Here is a 20,289-nt window from a genome sequence, read left to right as displayed (position 1 = left end):
TAGCAGGTCACAGATCCACACTAGGGAATCATTTATTAATGGTCTAACCAAAAGAAATAAAATGGAAATCCGGAGAAAAACAAAGGTACCACCAACAAAGGAAGCCCTTCTCTCCTCCAGTAAAGAAACAAATTCTGAACCTCCTATAACCTGAGCTAAAGAATGAGATTTGCAAATCTAGATAAACATCTGGGTGGCTCTGGGCTCTGCTCAGAAGCAGCTGGCTTCCGGAGGGTGGGGGGCACAGCCGGCCTCCTGCTGCCTGCCTCCAGCCTTCTGCCTCTGACCTCTGCTGTAGCCGCAGGGAGGAGCAAGTTCCGTTGTCCCTTACTGACTCTCAAGGGAGGCTGTAGATATGGGCCTGGCCTCTGATGTTTCCCATGGCAAGATGACTTCCGGGTCATCTGAGGGGAGGTTTCTGGGACCCACTAGGACCTGCTGGAGCATCTTATAGGGTAAACCAGGGGGCAGACAGGGCCCTGCAGGCTTTCCGGGGTCTGCCAAGGGATTGTTTCCAGCTGTTTAGCAGCAGCACTTCCGGGGGCCAGAGCAGAGGAAACACGCACAGGCGCTGCAAGCTTGTGCACATGTGCACACACAAGGCGCTCCTGAGGTGGTCTGGAAGTAATCTACAAATCCCTCCAGGATCGCTCCTCTGGAGGGAGATTCCCAGCTCCCTTTGATGTGTAGGGTGCTGGGCCTTTCCCTGCCAGCCTTGCCTTCCGGTAGCTGAGGCGCTTGAAGGCCTCCAGGTCCCGGTGGGCGCTCATGATCAGCCGGCTGTGTAGAAGTGTCAACATTTGCTGTGTGTGCTCCACCAGATGCCCAGAGTGGGGACCACACCTCACATTCAGGCATGAGTGCCTGCTCACACTTCCACATAAGCTCCCACACATGCATACTCCCAGGCCTGGACACACACAGAGGCAAATGCAGGCACTGGGCCCTCCCCACCATCCCCTCTGCCACGCCTCCCACCCCATCCATCTGTGGATCTCAGCCCAGTGCTTACTTCAGGTTGGAGAGCTCAACAACAAGACCTTGCACGGTGTCTGTTGCATCCTCCATCCTGGCGGCTTCACAGGCCTTGATCCCTACACAGGTCCTGGCAGGGAAAGAGGGAAGACAGGAGGTCTGACCTCACCGGACAGCTCTGCCAAACTCTGTTCTGGGGGCTTCTGCTGGGCCTGGAGCTGTCTTCTCCAGATATTAATACCTTTTCCAGCTATAAAACCACCAGAGGCAGAGCAGAGCCCTGATGGCCAACTCAGCTGGCTGTACCATCAAATGCACACCCAGAATTCAGCCTCTTCTCCCCACCACCTCGGTCCTCATCTGGACAGTTGCCACAGCCTCCTTGGCCCCCAGTGCCTGCCTCTACAGCCTGTCCACCATTTAGCACTGGGGTGGGGTCAGATGTGAAAATAGAAACCCAGCCCAGCATCCCTCCTCAAAGCCCTGCACCATCTGCCAGCACCTCCAGACCCCCATCCCCTCCCTCTCACTCCCCTTCCCCCCCTGCTCCAGCCACACTGAATTCCTGTCTGTTCCCTGAGCACTTCTGAGGGCCCTGGAATGTTCTTTCCCAAAAGTCTCCTCCTGGTTGGGGGAGGGGGGCCTCCCCTGATCACCAAGTTAAAATTTTAACCCCTTCCTCACTGTCTTTTTCTTAACACTCCACCATCTGACTAATTTGCTTGTCTCTCACCCTCCCACCCCCACCAGATGGAAGCCCTGTGTTTTGTCCTACACTGTCTCCCCCATGCCCACAGCAGTTCCTGGAAGAGCTGGCACTGGATGGTATTAGTATCTATGGAAGAGGTAGATGCACCACATACCCACTGTATCTAATGCATGTGGCCTGTGGATGTGGGCAAAGGGCTGCCCTCCTGGACTCCGGGCAACAGCTGTTTCTAAATCTTCAGACACCCCAGCTTGTCAGTGTCTTCTGGGCTGTCACTACAGGAACTCCAGTTCTACTCTACCCACTTCAGTCGCCCTGAGATGGCATTCCAGCCTGGCCTTAGCCTCAGGCCACTGAACTGGATCCATGACCTGCCTAGAAGCTTCCAGACATTCATGTGGGTCACAGCGGAGGCCACTGGAGATTCAGACATCAATCTCCCTTCTCTGCTCAAATAGTAGGGCCACTTTGACTAAACCGCTTCTGATCCCCATGCAGGGTACATGAGCATGTGTGTGGCAACAAGTGGTACAACAGGTATTACATACAAATGTATGCATGGGCAGGAGGTGGAAACATGGCCACCCTCTACCCTGAGGAGGAGGAGAAAGAGAAAGGAGACAAACTGCCAAGGGTTGTGTCCCTCACCCCTCCTCCACACTTGCCAGACAGAAACAGAAACTTGGCCATGAATAATTGATAAGCCGCAGCCTCTGCAGAGGGGCCAGTTCAAGTACAAGGTAAGAGGAGAGGATTGTGGCCCAGTACTAATGGCTGGTAGGGCTGGGAGAAAGGACACAAAGGGAGGTGACAGACTGTGAGAGGCTCTGGGGTGGAGACAGAGAATCCCCCAACTCTCTCTCTCTCTCTCTCCCTCTCTCCATGGCCTACAGGAAGGAGAGAAAGCAGCCTGCCCCAGGGCAGAGCACTGGGTGTTATTCTGTATGTTGGTAAATTGAACACCAATAAAAATTAATTTATTAAAAAAAAAAAGAATGAAAAATAAAGCCCTTAAGAGTGAATTCCACAGTAACTGTGCAGGATCTACATGAAAAAATTTTAACCTTCCTGTGAGAAATTTTAATAATATTTGAATAAATTTTTTAAAAAGAAAAAAAAAAAAAGGAAAGGCAGGGCTGGTGTGAGGGGGAGTGTGGGGGCACCAGTGCCAGGAAAGCAGCAACATTTTTCCCTCCCAGGTACTCAGGGCTGACTGCTACTGGGGCAAGAGCCCTGGGTTAGCCTCCCAGCCCTTGCCTACCTCAGCTGGAACTCCGTGAGAAGGCCTCCATCAGCTTGTGGGTTTGTGCCAGGCCAGCAAGAGTCCAGCCTGCTCCCTGTAGGAAACAACTATAAAAAGAGAACACACATGTGAATGGCCTAGCTGGCTGAGCCCTGCACGGGGTAGGAAGAGTCATGCAGAGAACCTTTTAATTCTCCTGGGCCATGCCAGGAACACAGGTAGACTCCTGCAGGAAAAAAGTGGGGCAGGGAAGGGATAGGATGCTGTGACAGCTGAACCTGGGGGCCACTAGCCTGGGCTGCTCTCACCCTCCCCCTTCAGAAGGAACAGACAGGGCAATGTTAGGTCTGACCCTGGTGTCCCCTGCCGAGCTTGTTCTTTTTGAAGGGCTGATCTGTGCTGGCCGATGGCTCTGTTCCTGATGACGGAGGCGTGGCACTGTCTCCTGCTCATCTTGCAGTACCTAGAAAGGTACAGAGAAGACTCTCAGTGACGGTGACTGGGGTGAGGTGGGGCATCTGGTGTTGAGAAGAGGTAAACCACCTGTTTTGTGTCAGAGACAGATTTTAGAAATAAATTGTAAGGGAAAATTTTATAATTAATAGAGGAGAGGGCCAGGTAACCCAGAGAAGTTTAAGTTTCTAAATGATAACAGCAGTTTAATTTTCATGGAAAATGTCAGGCTCAATCATGGAGGTGACATGTGTCACTCTGAAAAGAGACAAGCTGGGGTAGAGTGGCCAGTCCAGGGCTTCTTCTGGGGAGACCAAAGTCCTAGAGGAAGAAGGGATCTGTTCCAAAGATGTCCTTAAAAAGCGGGCCCCTCTTCCCTGTCAGGGGTGAGGAATGAGATAAAGGGCTTGAGCTACAGCTTCCAGCTGCAAATTGTCCCTGAATCCAAAGAACAGACATAAAGAACTGCCTGTAGCCCAAGGGTTCTCGCTGGGGGATGATCACCCCTAGGCACTTTACATTGGTCAGCACACTTTGGGTAGGCGGAGTGCTACTGGCATCCAGTGGGAAGAGGGCGAGCGTGCTGCTCATGCCCTAGAGCACAAGGACAGCCTCACCACAGAGAACTATCTGGCCCCAAATGCCAGCAGTGCTGGATCGGAAGACTCCTAGAGACAATACAGTATCTCCTAGGCATCTGGCCTACTGTTTCATAGAAGTGATTCTGTGGCTTAAAATATAACTCAGTATCACATAATCACCCTACTCACTGGGCCATTCTTGGCCCTGAGGCACATTCTCCCTCCCAATACTCCAACCACTGCTCCCACCAGCATTGTGTAATGTTTGTGTAAATGTTTGACACAAGGGCAGTCCTCGTACTGAATGTGCTGGAGGCCACTGCTGTAGGACCCAATTTTTTTTTTTTTAAGATTTTATTTATTTGAGAGGGAGTGAGTGCGTGAGAGAGCACAAGCATGGGGAGTGGCAGAGGGAAAGGGAGAAGCAGGCTCCCCACTGAGCAGGAGCCCAATGCAGGGCTCCATCCCAGGACCCTGAGATCATGACCCGAGCCAAAGACAGATGCTTAACCAACTGAGCCAGTCAGGTGCCCCTTTTATTTTATTTTTTTTTCTTTTATTTTTTTTTTTTCAATTTTTATTTATTTATGATAGTCACACAGAATGAGAGAGAGAGAGGCAGAGACACAGGCAGAGGGAGAAGCAGGCTCCATGCACCGGGAGCCCGACATGGGATTCGATCCCGGGTTTCCAGGATCACGCCCCGGGCCAAAGACAGGCGCCAAACCGCTGCGCCACCCAGGGATCCCAGGTGCCCCTTTTAAATGACATTACTTATGCGGTGTACAGAGGCTCCACCAGCCCTGTGGTGAGTGTCACATCCTAAGGGAGCTACTATAAGAAGAAAACACCGTACTTTCCTTTGAGGAGACCTGGGTTTGAAACTGGTCACTGCTGTATAACTTGTATTAGCCGCTGCTGCCACTGTCTCCATCCACCTGCACTCTGTAGCCTATTGGCCCTGTCCATTGGCCTTCCTGCTGGGCTCCAACTGGTACCTCTCTGTGGGAACCTGCTTGTGCTAAGGTTGCCCTGACTTGTTCGGGAACGCCCAATATCAAAACAAAATGTGCCCAGACGTCAGCAACCTTGTCAGGACTGCACCTCCACCCCTGGAGAGCCTGTCAGGTCTGACCACCTCAGCTGTTTGCTGGTTCCCTGCACTGCAGATTCCTTAGTGTTTTCAAAGCCCAAAGTCACCGGCAGCCTATCAAGAGGGGCTTGCTCCTCTGCCCGCTGGATGCCACTAAATATCCCAACTGCTTCTCCTTTAGCCAATACCCAACAGCCAGAGGCTGGGGGTAACTCAGACTGCTCTTCCTTCCAAAGGAGGAGTTTATATTTTTCAAGGGATGAGGCTTCAGTTACAGTATTTCAACTGTTTCAGTACCTGAATGCCTACCTATCCCAGTGACTGTGTTCAAACTCTTAAGACTGGACTGCACTGTGACTTGCTTTCCATGTTGCTCATCTGGTGATTGAGAAGTGGGGGGCACAGGAGCCGGGGGGCAACATGTGGCAGGGAGGGCTTGGTCTGAAGTTACCTTGCAGGTAAACATTGTCAAGGGTAAAAAATGGCCCTTCACCCTCCCTTGGGAAGGCGGTGCCTTGGAGATCCATATTTGCCCAACCCAGTGGCATTCCCCTCTAAAGCTGGAACAGCTGGCTTTCTTCAGCTGGGTACCAGATGAAACACTATGCTTGTGTTTCAAGGCCGTGTCCTATGAAAAGACTCTTTAAGTGCCAAAATGATAGGCTACAAAATGTTCACTTTGGAAGACAGGTGGGAATGGTACTACCACAAACCTCACGGGAATAGGGGCAGGGACCACGCCTAATCTGTTAACTCCTGGCAGAGCAGGCTCTTGATAAGCATGTAACTGAATTAATTTTTTAAACATCTCAACAGGACAGCCGAAGAAACAGAGGCCACTGTTTGTGAAGCAAGTCAGGCTCTGTGCTCCAAGACAGGACAACTGAGGCACAGCTGCAGAATCAGGCCAACGTGGGAGCAGACCCAGCCTGCTTCCCTCCCAGCTGCATCACCTTGGGCAGGTGCCTGAACTCCTGCAGCTTCTTAACTACACCTAGTATGTGGAAAGAGAACCACCTACCTCCCAAGGTGTGACTGCAAAGCACTTAACCCAGACTCAGGTGTGCCAGGGGTCAGGGATGTGGTGCTCCCTTGGGGGTGGGGCCAAAGCAAAGCTGCCACCTTCCCCAGACAGGTGAACACCAATGGCCTGCATAGGCTCAGTAGCTGGGGAACGTGATGTAGCCTATTGGCCCTGTCCCTATTGGCAGGCAGATCCCTGAAGGAAGCAAAGTCCCTACAAATTCTAGCAGGAAAGCAAAATTCTGTGTATATGTTTGAAAAAAAAAATCATATCAGAACCTTGAAATGACCCTCAAAATGGGCAAAATCTCTCTCCCAACTGGGGATTGAAGTCCTGGCCCCCAAGCCCAGTTCTGACATGGCTGGCTTTTTCCAAGTTACCCCTCAAGGTCTCAGGCATCCTCTTTATATCTCTCAGAAACCTCCAGCCAGGGCCAGGCCCTGAAGTGTGGAGAGGGTGGGTAAACCTGGGGGCTCCGGTCAAGGAAAGGAGGACCTCCATCAACTCTGCCCAGGCTGACAGAATGCATGCGTTTCACTGCCTGGGGCTCTTTAGTTCCCACACAGACTGACCCCTTACAGAAAGGCAGATCTATTCTTTCTGGAAAACCACTGACTCCATACACACCAAAGCTGCAACTCATTCCCCTAGACCTGAATGCCATATAGACAGATGGCCATGTACCCAAATCCCATACACACCCTAACGGGTAGTTTGGGATAGGTTTGTGGCCACGTGACACCTATCCTGGGATGGTGCTATAACATGGGGAAACTCTTACCTGCTCATGTGAGGTTTCAAAGTCAGGGGCTTCCAGGGCCTTCTGCATCTGGCTGTCTGGCACAAAGTCAGGTTCCAAAGCTAGGGACTCCCCCAAAACAGCCTGGTCTTCAGAGCCAGGAGGGCATGCAGACCAGCCTGTGGGGGTCGCAGGGGCATCTATGCTGTCCTGGCAGGCTCTGGCCTCCTGGGAAAGGCCACCCACTGTTTCTCTGTTTGGCAGTAGAACAAAGGCTCCAAGAGACAGACTGAACCGTTCGAGGTCTTGTTCAGGGCTCTCGTGACTTAACTCAGCTGTTTTTTTACCTGCAGGCTGCAAGAGCAAAGGCAGCATACACACACCTCCCAGCCCATCTTGATCCAGGCCAGGCACCTTTGTCGGATCAACATCTGGGCCCATTTCCGAGGCTAGAAGACTGGAATCTCTAGCACCTATTGTGGGCTCTCTTATGCTGTGATCCAGAGCCTGGGAGGCTGCAGGGCCCCCCAGGATGTTGCCAGGGGGCTTGCCTTCCCACCCTGCCTCCCCTCTACATCCTGTATCCCCAGTGAGAGGTATGCAACTGAGCAGGGCCCCACTGCACCCTCCATCAGGGGCCTTCCCACTGGGACAGGTAGGTGCCTTGGTGTTGGCCTGTTCATCTGGCCCAGCCACCTCTGGAGCCCTCTGTTCTGGCTCAGTGGGGTCTGTGCTCACATCTGTGATGACAACAGTCCCAAAGGAGGAATGTCTTGGACTGCTACAACTCTGTTCTGCTTCCCTGCCAGTCTTGCTGGGCATCTGTATGGGGTCAGAGAGGCCCTGGGCTGCAGATCTGGGCTCTGTGTCCTGAGTAATGGAACTTAGGACACTGTCTCCTTCTTCTTGACACCTCTCAGGCAGGTCAGCTTCTGCTCCCCCTTGGGCACTTGCTTCCTGAAGTGCTCCTTGGTCTGACTCTTTCTCTTCAGCATCTCCGCTCAGCAGGAGCCCTTTCTGGCCATGATAGCCTAGAACCCAACAACCTTCCCTGCTTTCACCATCTGGTGTGCTGGTTCCTTGCTCCAATAGGTGGTCCTGGACCCTTTCGGAGGCCAAGGACACTGTCTCCCATTCTGGAGAGGCATCAGCGGAGGTTGAGGGCTGAGGATCCCCACTGCCAGGCATAGGTGTCATGGGGTTTTGGTCTCTGTGCTCAGGGTGGGTGCTGTCTACCTGAGTCTGGGCATCCAGCTCCCTGGCCTCCCAGGGAACAAGCCCTAGGGATTCCTCCCATAGGAAGGAATTCCTTCTGGCCTGCTGGGCACTTGGCTCTAGTGGTGTTTCCTGTGGAGAGAAAAAGACTCAGCTTTAAGTTTTCAGTAAGGAATCATTCTAAAGATTTTTTTTTTTTAAAGTAAGCACCATGCCCAGTGTGGAGCCCAATGTGGGGCTAGAACTCATGACCCTGAGATCAAGACCTAAATTGAGATCAAGAATCGAACACCTAACCAACAGAGCCACTCAGGTGCCCCAAGATTTTTCTAGTTGTAATTGTCCCTGTACAAAATCTCAGATGCTGCACAGAATGTACCCAAGTAGGGTTCAGTACCAGTGCTGGGCATAGTTAGAGCCAGGGGCTGGAGGGGTAACCAGAAGCACAGGAATTTCTCCTTCCATCAGCTCCTTTCCACCACCAGCAGGCACACAGGGACTCTTAGAACAAGGATACAAAAATCAAGGGGGCCTGTGGATTGTGCCTATGTCAGTTGCCTGGTGTTGGCAATGGATGGTAGTTTTAGAACACGTGACCACTGGTGGAAACTAGAGGAAAGCACACACGGACCTCTCTGTACTGTTTTGTTTTTAGTTGTGGTAAAATACACATTACGTAAAACTCAGCATCTTAACCATCTTGAAGTGTACATTTACACTGTTGTGCAAACATTGCCACCATCCATCTCCAGAACTCTTTTTACCTTCCCAAACTGAAATTCTGTCCCCGTTAAACAACTCCCTATCCCTCTCTCCCAGCCCCTGGCATCCACCACCTTTCTGCCTCTACAAAAAAAAAATTTTTTTAGAGAGAGAGAGAGAGAGCATGAGAGAGCATATATTGAGGGTAGGGGTGGGGAGAGGCAGTTGAAATCTTTTTTTTTCCAAGATTTTATTTATTTATTCATGATAGACACAGAGAGAGGGGCAGGGACATAGGTAGAGGGAGAAGCAGGCTCCCTGTAGGGAGCCTGATGTGGAACTCATCCTAGGACCCTGGGATCACTACCTGAGCCAAAGGCAGACAGATGCTCAACCACTGAGTCACCCAGGTGTCCCAGAAGGAGAGAATCTTTTTTTTTTTTTTTTGAGGGAGAGAATCTTTTTTTTTTTAATTATTTATTTATGATAGTCATACAGAGAGAGAGAGGCAGAGACAAGGCAGAGACATAGGCAGAGGGAGAAGCAGGCTCCATGCACCGGGAGCCCGACGTGGGATTCGATCCCGGGTCTCCAGGATCGCGCCCTGGGCCAAAGGCAGGCGCCAAACCGCTGCGCCACCCAGGGATCCCTGAGGGAGAGAATCTTAAGCAGGCTCCACCACAGAACCCAACTCAGGGCTTGATATCACAGACCTGAGATCATGACCAAAATTAAGAGTCAGATGCTTAACCAACTGAGACACCCAGGACCCCTTGCCTCTATGGATCTGACTCCTCTAGGGACCTCCTATAAGTGGAATCTTGTAGTATCTACCCTTCTCCGGCTGACTTATTTCATTGAGCATAATATCCTCCAGGTTCATTTATATTGTAGCATGTGTCAGAATGTCTTTTTTTTTTTTAAGGTTTTATTTATTTATTTATTTATTCATGAGAGACACACAGAGAGAGAAAGGCAGAGACACAGGTGGAGGGAGAAGCAGGCTCCATGTAGGGAGCCGGACGTGGGACTCGACCTCAGGTCTCCAGGATCGCACACTGGGCTGCAGGAGGTACTAAACTGCCGCGCCACCAGGGCTGCCCCATATATTTGTTTTTTAAGACTGAATAATAGTCCATCGTATGGATATGTCACATTGTTTATCTGTTCATCTATTGAAGGACACTTGGATCCATGCCGTTTTTGCAAATTTCTATGAATCTATACTTATTTCAAGGTAAAAAGAAGAGCAAGAGGAAGAAGTGAAATGTCACTAAAGGAGATAGAGATGACCATAATAGGGTGGGAAAGAGGTTTCTGGCTGGGATGTATGTAGAATGATACTGTCCTTTAGGTAGATGGCAGTCCAATCCAGACCCTGAGGCCTAAACCTGCAGAGCCACTGCCCCCCTGGATCTCCCCCAACTCACGATGCTAGTAGCTGACATTTCCACCTGGAAATCTCCTGGTCACCTCCAATGTTACACAACCAACACCAGCTCCTGAGTATGCCCTCAGAGGCTCTCTGTCTCAACTACAGCAACTCCATTCTTCAGGCTATTCAGGCCCCAAATCCTGGAGTCAACCCATCACCTCCCTTCACCTCACATCCATGCCATCAACTCTCCCTTCAAACTGGACTACAAATAATTACATTTGATAGGTAGGGACTGAGGTCTGTACCCAAGGGCACTCTAGAGACAGCAGCTGTCCCCTTTCCCATGCCTGTTTCATACAGGGATCACTGCTGAGGGACATACCTCTGCCAGTTATCTCCCTACACCAAAGAGGCCCAACCTTTCTAGGAGGGTCTTCCCTGCAAATATCAGATCACTGAAGGTCAGAGCCTGTCAATCTGGCTTCAGTGAAGCCACTGGCAACCACTCACTGAGTTACACATAGCGCTTCCTGCACATTTTCAGTCAAAAGTGAAGCTACAAAATAAAAAAAAAAAGTGAAGCTACGACCCCTCTTATTAATTTTATTATAAGTAAGCTCTATGCCCAACATGGGGCTCGAACTCACAAACCTAAGATCAAGAGTCAGTTGCATGTTCCACCAACTGAGCTGGCCAGGTGTCCTGACTCCTTTTAGTGAGATCATCATAGATTTATATATAGATATGATAAACGATGGGGAAGACTCCTCATGCCCTTTACTCAGTTTTCTCCATTGGTAACATCTTGCCTAACTCGAGTATAATATCACAACCCAGATATTGACACTGATAAAGTCCACTAAACTTATCTGGCTTTCTAGCTTGACTTATACCTGTTTACATGTGTGTATGATGTTCTACACAGTCCTCTTGCAGTAGACGTTGTGCATCCACCACACAGATAAGATATGGAAAATCTCCAACACAGGATCCCTTGTGCTGCCAAGTGTAGCCACACTTGCCTCCCTCCCACCCTACCCACCTGCTCCAACTCCCTGCAACCACTAACCTACCCACCATTTCTATAATTTTCTCATTTCAATAATGTTATGCAAATAGAACCCTACAGCGTATAACATTCTGGGACTGGCTTTTTCCACTCCACATAATGCCCTGGAAATCCATCCAGATTGTTGCGTGTATCACTAGTTTGTATCCTCTTTTATTGCTAGGTTGTGTTCCATGGTGTGTCCAGCCATTCACCCATTGAAGGATATCTGGGTGTTCCCAATTTGGGATGATTATAAACATGGCTGCTGGGAATGTCCACCACTCACTTTGGTAGGGGATTCTGTTGCCAGAGATGTCATCACCCCCAGAGCTCAGAGTGGAAAGGATGAGAATACATTGTAAGACCCACCCCCTTGCCCCAAACCACACAAAAGCTTCCAAGAAGTAAAGAGGTTCAGGGATAGAATGTGGGCTGTTTTCTGTGTTTTTACTACTCTCACACAACCAGGGCCGCAGCCTTGACCATTTTGCTGCAAGCACAGCTATCCTGAACACCGCATACAGGCCTGTATGAGCATGAGCTCCACAGGCATCTGTAGCATGGTGTACTGCAAAGGGGCATCTAGATGAGTGCAGGTCTAGCCAGTGCCAAAGAAAACCAAGGCTGAACTCAGCTGCCAAGGCTGGTCCAAGAAGCTTGTGTCTACTGGGCTCACCTGGCTGATTTTAGGGGCTCCACTCCCAAGGTCCTCTTCCTTCAGCTCTGCTTGTCTTGTTGCTGTCTTCCTGAGTTTTGCAAACTGGGGGACATACCTCCTGGCTGAGTTCTGTGAACCAGATACAACAAGAACAAAACAGCAATAAAGACAAGGGGAGGAATGCGGTTTCAGAAAGCAAATGCCAAACCAGTTCCTTTCTGGCAGCCTCAAATGCAGCCCTTGCCCTCCGTCCCCAACCCACAGTCTTACCAGTCTGTCAGCATGCTGGTGATGGAGACAAGAACTCCAGCTTAAGGGAGGCAGTGTCATTGGTTCATACATGAGGCCATAAAACAGGCTCACCTGGGAAAGAGCAAAGGGAACCGGCCCCTTTTCTGGTTGCCCAAAGAGCCTGGAGGGAGCTCCTGCTTCCTCATCATGGGAGCTGGGTGGAGAAAGACAAAACAGGAGGTTCTGAAGTCCTGGGAGGCTGTCAGTGCATGTGGTGAGACAAACAGGATGAATCCAAAGGCAAAGTAGTACTCAGTCTCCTGTAAGCGAGGCCCTGGAGCACCTGCTTAGAGAGGGTGGGATGGAGAAGGGGAACAGTGTGCCTAGGGTGACACTTGGCTGCCAAGAAGGGTGTGAAGACCCACACCTAAAATCCAAGCTGTCTGCTCTGGCAGAAGTTTACCCTTATAATCTCAGGAATTGGCTGAGATGAGAATAGGAATACTCATTTGCAAAAATACTCTGTATGAAATTATAATGGTGGATACGTGTCACTCTGCATTTGCCCAAGCCCGCAGAACATACAGCACAGGGATCCCTGGGTGGCTCAGCGGTTTAGCGCCTGCCTTTGGCCCAGGGCGTGATCCTGGAGTCTCGGGATCAAGTCCCACGTCCGGCTCCCAGTATGGAGCCTGCTTCTCCCTCTGCCTGTGTCTCTGCCTCTCTCTTTCTCTCTCTCTCTCTCTGTCTATCATGAATAAATAAATAAGATCTCTTAAAAAAAAAAAAAGAACATATAGCACAGAATGAACTCTAAAGTGAACTGTGGGTGATTAGCATGTGTCACTGCAAGTTCATCCTTGGTAACAAATGTACTGCTCTGGTGGGATGGCAATAATGGGGAGTAGTGTATGAGAAATCTCCATACCTTCTCTCCAATATTACTGTAAACCAAAGTGTCTGGGATTGAGCCCTGTATCAGGCTCCCTGCCCAATGGGGAGATTGCTTCTCCTTCTCCTTCTGCCCTTTCCCCTGCTCGTGCTTGCCTTCTCTGTCTCATGCTCTTTGTATGTGTCTCTTTCAAATAAATAAAATCTTTAAAAAATTTATTGTAAACCTAAAACTACTCTAAAAAAATTAGGTCTTTTTATAAAGCATGTGAGACTTATGGTTATATCTAAATAAATGCAGATATGTATGTTGTTAAAAAAAAAAGATTAAAATCTGGAACTAAAACTTCAAGACTTCAACTTTGGAAGTGAAAGAGGAAAAAGCCTGAAGATACAGTAACAGGTTTAAGTTGTATTGGGGAGCTTATAGAGACAGAATACATCTAGATAGTGATAGCAAGAGTCTGTTTGAAAAATTTTATTTTTATTTATTTATTTGTTTGTTTGAAAATTTTTAATTGGAATGGGTTGTTTGGGTGGCCTCTAAAGTATTGGCTAAGATTTCATTTCTTCTTTTTTTAGATTTAATTTATTTATTCATAGAGACACACAGAGAGAGAGAGAGAGGCAGAGACACAGGCAGAGGGACAAGCAGGCTCCATGCAGAGAGCCTGACGTGGGACTCGATCCAGGGTCTCCAGGATCACGCCCTGGGCTGCAGGCAGCGCTAAACCACTGCGCCACCAGGGCTGCCCAAGATTTCATTTCTTAACGTAGATGTGTTAAGTTTGCTTTATGTTGTTGTTTTTTTCTGTTATACTTCTATGAACATGGTAATTTTTTTTATGAACATGGTATTTTTTAAAAAGATTTTATTTATTTATTTATGAGAGACACAGAGAGAGGCGCAGAGGGAGAAGCGGACTCCTCACAGGGAGCCTGATGTGAGACTCTATCCCAGGACCCAGATCACACCCTGAGCCGAAGGCAGACGCTCAACTGCTTAGCCACCCAGGCGTTCCTTAAAAAAAGATTTTAAAAACAAAAACAAAAAAGAGGGTAGGAACCCACTTATGTGGGTTCTGACTACTCTTATGGACTCAAACAGCAAAATGGAAGTTCCTGGGACCCCCTAAGTCCTGTTGGCCTCTCCAGGAGTGAGGAGCACAGTGATACTGTGTGCCCAGGAGAATGGTTTAAGTGTGATATGTGACCCCTCTTCCTATCACACATACAGCAGTGCTGCCTTTAGTTCTAAGACTAAAATAATCTGAGATCACATACCTTTCATCCCCAAAAAGTTCTTTTGGTCAGACCGTGTGCTCCAATTGTTTACTCAGAAAATTTGGCGGACCAATCCATGAGGCTTTCTCTGAAGACTCTAGTAGCAGGAGCCATCCTTCTCCTAACTCCTGCTAACCCTTTCTACTTTGCTCTAGTTACATGTGGCTTAACCCCATGAACAAACTATTCTCCAGATCTTCCTTTTTAGCTCACTGTGCTTAATTACATATTTCTGAAAAAAAAAAAAAAAAAAAAAAAAAAAGAAGATGGGAGCTAGGAAACCATGGTGGTTAGGAACACAGGAGCCAGACACAGCCAGATCCTCAGCCTGCCCTGTGCCAGCTCAATGGCCTTGGGCAAGTAAGTCCTTTGATCTCTTGAAGTCTCAGAGTCCTCACCTGTGACATAAAAATCTCACAGTGCCATGAGGGTTAAACAAACAGATAGGTGTAAAGTGTTTATTATTTGTACACTATCTGGCACATAATAATTGCTATCTGCCAATGGGTTATTATTTTGCAGACCCACAACTCCATCAGTCTTTTCTTGGTTAAGAGGGAATACAGGATAAACATGGATTTGACCAGTAGACAGGACAAGATGCATTCTATTATTAAGTGACCTTGAAAAATCAAGGTTTTCCTTGCTTATGGTTAAAATATAAACTTTTTCTTGCTAAAGAGGAGAGTCTGGGGAAGAAGACTTTGAGAAGCAATCTGAGGGCCCCTGAACCTCCAAGGGGGAGGTATGGAGTTAGATGGGTCATGTTGGCCACCACCCCTTATCCTGTTTACTGGGCTGCTGTGCTATGTCCACTATTGGTGGGGAGGCTTGCTGGAATGTTCCAAGCCACCTACCTGGAGAGTGCCTGTACTGGTTCCTCTGTTCTCTGCTCTGCAGAGGGAACGGGTCCTGATCTGCCTTCTGACTCTTCAGGGAGACACAAAGAGCTCTCCTCAGAACTCTGCGGGGGCCCGCCAGAGTCTCCTAGCCTTGGGTTCTTTGGGGCCTTTGGAGGACGGACTCCTCCTCCTGGTTTAGAGAGAAAGAAAGAAAAAGGGATAGGAAATACAGGGGGCACGCACTGCCATGGCTGACAACCAAACCTGACAGGGCCACTGCTTGAAATGAGCAAGCTTATTCCAAGGGTAGAAACCCCTGTTCTGACTCTAGCCTGGAGAGAGAGATGGGATGGCACCTTGTCCAAGATCTTAGGTGATCATGCCATTCAAAGGCTTTTTACCTGAGTTGGCCTAGCATCAAACTATACAAAATGACCTGGCTCAGCCAACTGTCTCCCTGGGAAGGTGGTGAGAGGTGTGTACTGGCTTCCTTGAGTCTCAGCTCAAATGTTACCTCAAATGGTCATCCCTGACTTCTTTATAGAGCACACCCTGTTAGAGCCATGCTCTGTTTTATTCATTTCACAGCCTTTTTTTTTTTTTTAAGATGGAGAGTGAGAGAGGAGGGAAAGGAGAAAGAATCTTTTTTTGTTTTTTCTTTTTTAAAGATTTTATTTATTTATTCATGAAATACACACACCGAGAGAAGCAGAAACACAGGCAGAGGCAGAAGCAGGCTTCCCAATGTGGGACTTGATCCCAGGACCCCGGGATCACAGCCTGAGTCAAAGACAGACACTCACCCACTAAACCACCCAGGTGCCCCAGGGAGAAAGAATCTTAAGCAGGCTCCACACCCAGCACAGAGCCCGACAAGGGGCTCAATCTCACAACATTGAGATCATGACCTGAGTGGAAATCAAGTTGGACATTTAACCAACTGAACCACCCAGGCACCCCCACTACACAGTTTTTTTGCCAGTACCTGATGTATTTTTTTTTTCTGTCTCACTCAATACAACGAGGGGCCTATATCACTGTCTGCTGAGTCTCAAGTGCCTAGAAGATCATCTAGTGCACTGCTGATGCTCAGTAAATACTTGGTAAATGATTAAATAAACACAAGTATAAAACAGAGATCACCACCAGAAACACAGATAGTACTAAATTATGTGCCACTCTAGTTTTCTGTGATTCCTGCAGATTATCTGTTCTGGGAAAACTAGGCCCTAGAATTACAGAGTGCTAGGAAAGTGATGTCCCAGGTGTCCCTTGGTCCCTTGTATCTCTGCAATACCTTCCCTATCAGTGAAAAAAAAAAAAAAATTAAGAACCTAACACCTATTTGCTGAATGAAGGCAACCCCCTTACACAGAAACTGCCAATGGTGGCCAACTTGTAAGACCTCCTCAAACCTGGCCCCAACCTAATCATTCAAAAAACAAATGATAAGGGTTGAATCTAGTATGTTCCATGACAGACGCTGTCTTGAGAAGTTGAGCATTTATGACAAAACTTCAAGGTAGGGTCCCACTGTTACACCCATCTTATAGATAAAAAAGCTGAGGCACATGGAGGCCAAGCAATCTGGCATGGGATCCAGTCAGTCCAACTCCAGAGCCTGCACACTTAAGTGTATCTGAGCATTTGTTGAGCACCTACTATGTACTGTGCCTCTGATCACACGGTGAGAACAAAAAGGCAAAGAGACCCTGGCCTGATCTTTCTGAAGGTCAGTCAAGTACACACTTTGCAACTTCAGCTCCTTACACACCTTAAAGTAAACCCACCTAATGAGCTCTCTCTCCCCAACACTGATCACCAGGGTCCTCATTAGCATTCACTTGACTGTGCCCCCAGTAGATCACCATGACTTTTTGACTTTCCTGTAATGTCTGGATTCTGTAAGTTACGGTGTGTTTGTTTAGAAGTTTACCCTACTGCTGCGAATTTGATTAGTGTTCTCAGTGAGAAGCATTTTTCTTTCTCCCCTGACTAGATCCTGAGGGTCTTGAGGGCAGGAACTGAATCTGTTGCACCCTTTGATCTCATCCTTGTCCTGTCACCCTACCTTGCTTAGGTGTCCCCCTCAGTGCTGCACTCAGAGCAAGGCTCCAAGGAATGTTTCTTATACAAGCACATTCCCACCTTGTGGTCTGCCAAGAGGCAAAATCGAGCAGCTTTGTTTATTTGGTTTCTTAAGATGCCCAAACATTAGCTCACCCTGCTCACCCAACGGACATGTGCACCAAATAAAAAACAAAATATCAACAGAAGTGAAGAGCCTCTTATTTCCTTCCTGTGATCTGTCCCCACAGGACTAATTTAAGAGAAACTAAAGGCAGAACCTTATGTTCAACACCAAAGGCCAAAGATGTTGGGAAGGAAGGGCTTCTTTCACCACCTGCCAGAATCGTCTTTCTCTGTCCCCACCCCTTCCAGGACACCAGAAACAGCTGTCCTGGGCCAGCCTGCAGTCCACTGAGCTAGGGATCCCACTGCCAAGAGAAGCCCCAAATGACCTGACGTTGGGTGGGCTTGGCTGTCCCCAGCTTCCCCTTCCAAGGTCAGTGAAATTCCTGTTTCCAAGCAGTCTGTTGCTCATCTCTACACAAAACGTTTTCAATCCATTGCTAATTTTTCTGTCCCACATTGTGGGAAAAAATGAGTGCTACTCTATAAGCTCATTAACCAGTAAGTAGTCATTTCCGAACTTTGAAGAAATTTAAATGATCTTTGACAATGAGAGGGATATAGAGCTATGCTATGTAATGCTGGGTGTTTTACTTTGTCCCTGAGGAAATTATACATGTATATTAATAAGTAAAGATGGTCATGATATTCCATAAAATGAAAAATGGGGATTAAAGATTAGTGTGTGTGATGCTTCTATTTTCTAGTAAAAACAAAACAAACATAAAAAAAAACCAAAAAAAAAAAAAAAACACACAACACAACACTGTATTTGTGCATATACCAAAAAAGTTTGGAAAAAGTAGTGTTCTGAGGTTCATTTCCTGGCTTTTTAAGCTGTCCTGTGATTGATCATTGTCCCGTGGTTGTGCTGGATATTAACCTTAGGGGAAGCTGGAGGTAGGGTAGAAAAACTGAATTTGGGTGGCTCAGTGGTTGAACGTCTGTCTTCGGCTCAGGCCGTGAGCCTGGGGTCCTGAGACCAAGTCCTGCATCAGGCTCCCCATAGGGAGCCTGCTTCTCCTCCCTCTGCCTATGTCTTTGTCTCTCTCTATGTCTCTCATGAATAAATAAATAAATAAAATCTTTAAACATACAAACAAACAAAAACTCTGAACTCTTTTTCCAAGTTTTCTTTAAGCCCCAAATTATTTCAGAATGAAAAATTTGCTTGCTTTTTTTAAAGCCTGGGAGGAGAATCATAACAGCAGCAGCCACTTGTGTACTACCAATGGTCTATCCTCCATGCTTTACAAATATTAACCCACATTTGAGCTCTAGGGCAGAGTTCTCCACCTCAGTATTGTTGACATTTGGGGCCAGGTCATTCTGTATTGTGGGCGCTATAAGCATTATAGCATTATAAGAATTTTTTTATAGCATTATAAGAATTATAAGAATTAGCATTATAAGAATTAGCACATCCTTGGCCTCAAGCCACTAAATGGCAATAGCTCCCCACCCCCATACATTATTTGTGGAAACGAAAACATCTCTAAACATTCCCAACTTCCTCTGAGGTGCAAAAAATCCTCCTCAAACCAGGTAGAGAATCATTGTTTGAATGGAAAGGGTAGGTGGCTTTATTATCTTCTACTTACAGAAGGGGGAAACTGAGATACAGAGTGATCTGCCATCACGTGACAAGCCAGAGAGCTGAGATGAAGCCAGGGTGTTGGTTCCAGAGGGAACACTTAACCACACACCCTATGGCCTTGTAGCATGTCAAAGACCTTGTAGCTCTATCCAAAGGTCGTCTCGGAGAGTGCACCCCTGGCCTTAGGCTATGGGATCCCACTAGAGGCTGGAGAAAGCTCCAGAAAGCTTTCACTTCTTACTGTATGCACTTTGCACAATTTCTACTTTTCTTACCAGCATGTATTAAATCACCCTTTTCCCCCCAAACAGCTTGATGTGGTCATGTCAGCATTTCTGCAACAAATAAAACTACATTCCTCCTATAACCAAATGCAGCAGTAAAGCAGTGTTAACTTGCTCTAAATACCTGAAGTCCGAAGCTTTTTCCTCTTACTCATTTTATCTGTTTCTGGAAAAATCTGAAAACAACGAGCAAAATTATTACAAGTAGTTCCTGTCTCTGGTACAGACCAGTGACCCTGGCTCCGGACAGAAGCCACCCTTACCCCACCTCTGCCCATCTGGCTGCCCGCCCCCAGAGGGGGAGGGTGGGGAGCCCACAAGCTGGACCCCGAGGGAACACATTTAGGGGAGTCCCAGCCGCCTTGGGCCATGGCCGGGTAAGAATTCAAAGCTTCTCCACGCTGCGGAGAGCAGAAGGAAGTGCCCATCTGCCCATCCAGGAAACCCTGGCCACCCCAGCTCCAGTCCCTAAATTGGGACAGGCTATGTGAAGCCCCCTCCCCAGCTGTGGTCTGAGACCTTTCCAGAGGTACCTGAGGATTCTGGAAGTAACCACCTGGGGCCCTTCAAAGGCTCAGGGAACCCCGGGGGGGGGTTGCTGGGGCCCTGGAAGCAGGATTCACCACAGACCGGCTCCTGGGGGCACTGGGGGCCAGACAAGCCCAAACCGACCTGGGCCACCGAAGTTGTCAAGGTCCCTCTGTCCTTATCAGGAACTGAGTAGGTGTGCCTGAATCTGTTGGGGAACAATTAGATTAAATTATTTGCGTTAGGATTTTTTGAGAAAATAAAAGGCAAAGTTGGCCCTCACGGAGCCCAGGCGGCGGGGGATCTGGAGCTGAAGGACGGGAAGGCCCGAGGCCAGAAGCCCGAGCTCTGTGGACCCGACCTCCGGTGTCCAGACCCACACTAACTCCACCTCGGCCACCTAAAAGTGTGGAATGCCCAGACTAGGGCCTCCAGGGGAAGCCAGAACCCACAGGTGGCCGCGGAACACCGTGAGCCCGGAGGCCGTCACCACCCCTCACACCTGACCGCGCGCTCCACCTCTTTCCCGCCCAACCCGCGGCACCTCCGTGCGCATGCGTAATGTTAGCACCGCCCCTCACATCCACGCACGCTCCGCCTCTTTCTCGCGGAGCCCGC

General features: G+C 48.5%; 1 protein-coding gene across 4 annotated transcripts; it reads right to left on the bottom strand.

The window, feature by feature from the left end:
• Positions 1 to 20,178, bottom strand: BRME1 (break repair meiotic recombinase recruitment factor 1). Of its 4 annotated transcripts, XM_055344441.1 has the most exons (11): positions 20,124 to 20,178; positions 19,677 to 19,879; positions 19,268 to 19,319; positions 15,085 to 15,259; positions 12,185 to 12,266; positions 11,840 to 11,950; positions 6,860 to 8,164; positions 3,280 to 3,390; positions 2,946 to 3,034; positions 1,013 to 1,105; positions 1 to 780 (listed from the first exon to the last, which is right to left on the bottom strand). In XM_055344441.1, the coding sequence occupies exons 3-11, from the start codon at positions 19,296 to 19,298 to the stop codon at positions 630 to 632; spliced, it is 2,148 nt and encodes a 715-aa protein (XP_055200416.1). In that variant the 5' UTR covers positions 19,299 to 19,319; positions 19,677 to 19,879; positions 20,124 to 20,178; the 3' UTR covers positions 1 to 629. The 4 variants fall into 4 exon arrangements, with proteins under 4 accessions (XP_055200416.1, XP_055200415.1, XP_055200417.1 ...); XM_055344440.1 differs by having other exon boundaries at positions 19,677 to 20,163; XM_055344442.1 differs by having other exon boundaries at positions 19,816 to 20,151.
• Between the last annotated feature and the right edge of the window lie 111 nt (positions 20,179 to 20,289).

Source organism: Nyctereutes procyonoides, unplaced genomic scaffold, assembly GCF_905146905.1.
Source record: "Nyctereutes procyonoides isolate TBG_1078 unplaced genomic scaffold, NYPRO_anot_genome, whole genome shotgun sequence".
NCBI classification, from domain to species: Eukaryota; Metazoa; Chordata; class Mammalia; order Carnivora; family Canidae; genus Nyctereutes; species Nyctereutes procyonoides.
Note: the sequence above shows the minus strand (reverse complement) of the source record. Positions and strands in the feature narration are given on the sequence as shown.

Bases quoted from the DNA above. Each gene is read 5' to 3' on its own strand.
- BRME1 (XM_055344441.1), bottom strand. From the start codon at position 19,298: ATGAGTAAGAGGAAAAAGCTTCGGACTTCAG. The intron at 3,035-3,279 runs GTCAGACCTAAC...CTCTTTTTATAG, and splicing joins GCTCGGCAGGGGACACCAGG to TTGTTTCCTACAGGGAGCAG. The intron at 781-1,012 runs GTAAGCACTGGG...ACTTCTACACAG, and splicing joins GTTGAGCTCTCCAACCTGAA to CCGGCTGATCATGAGCGCCC.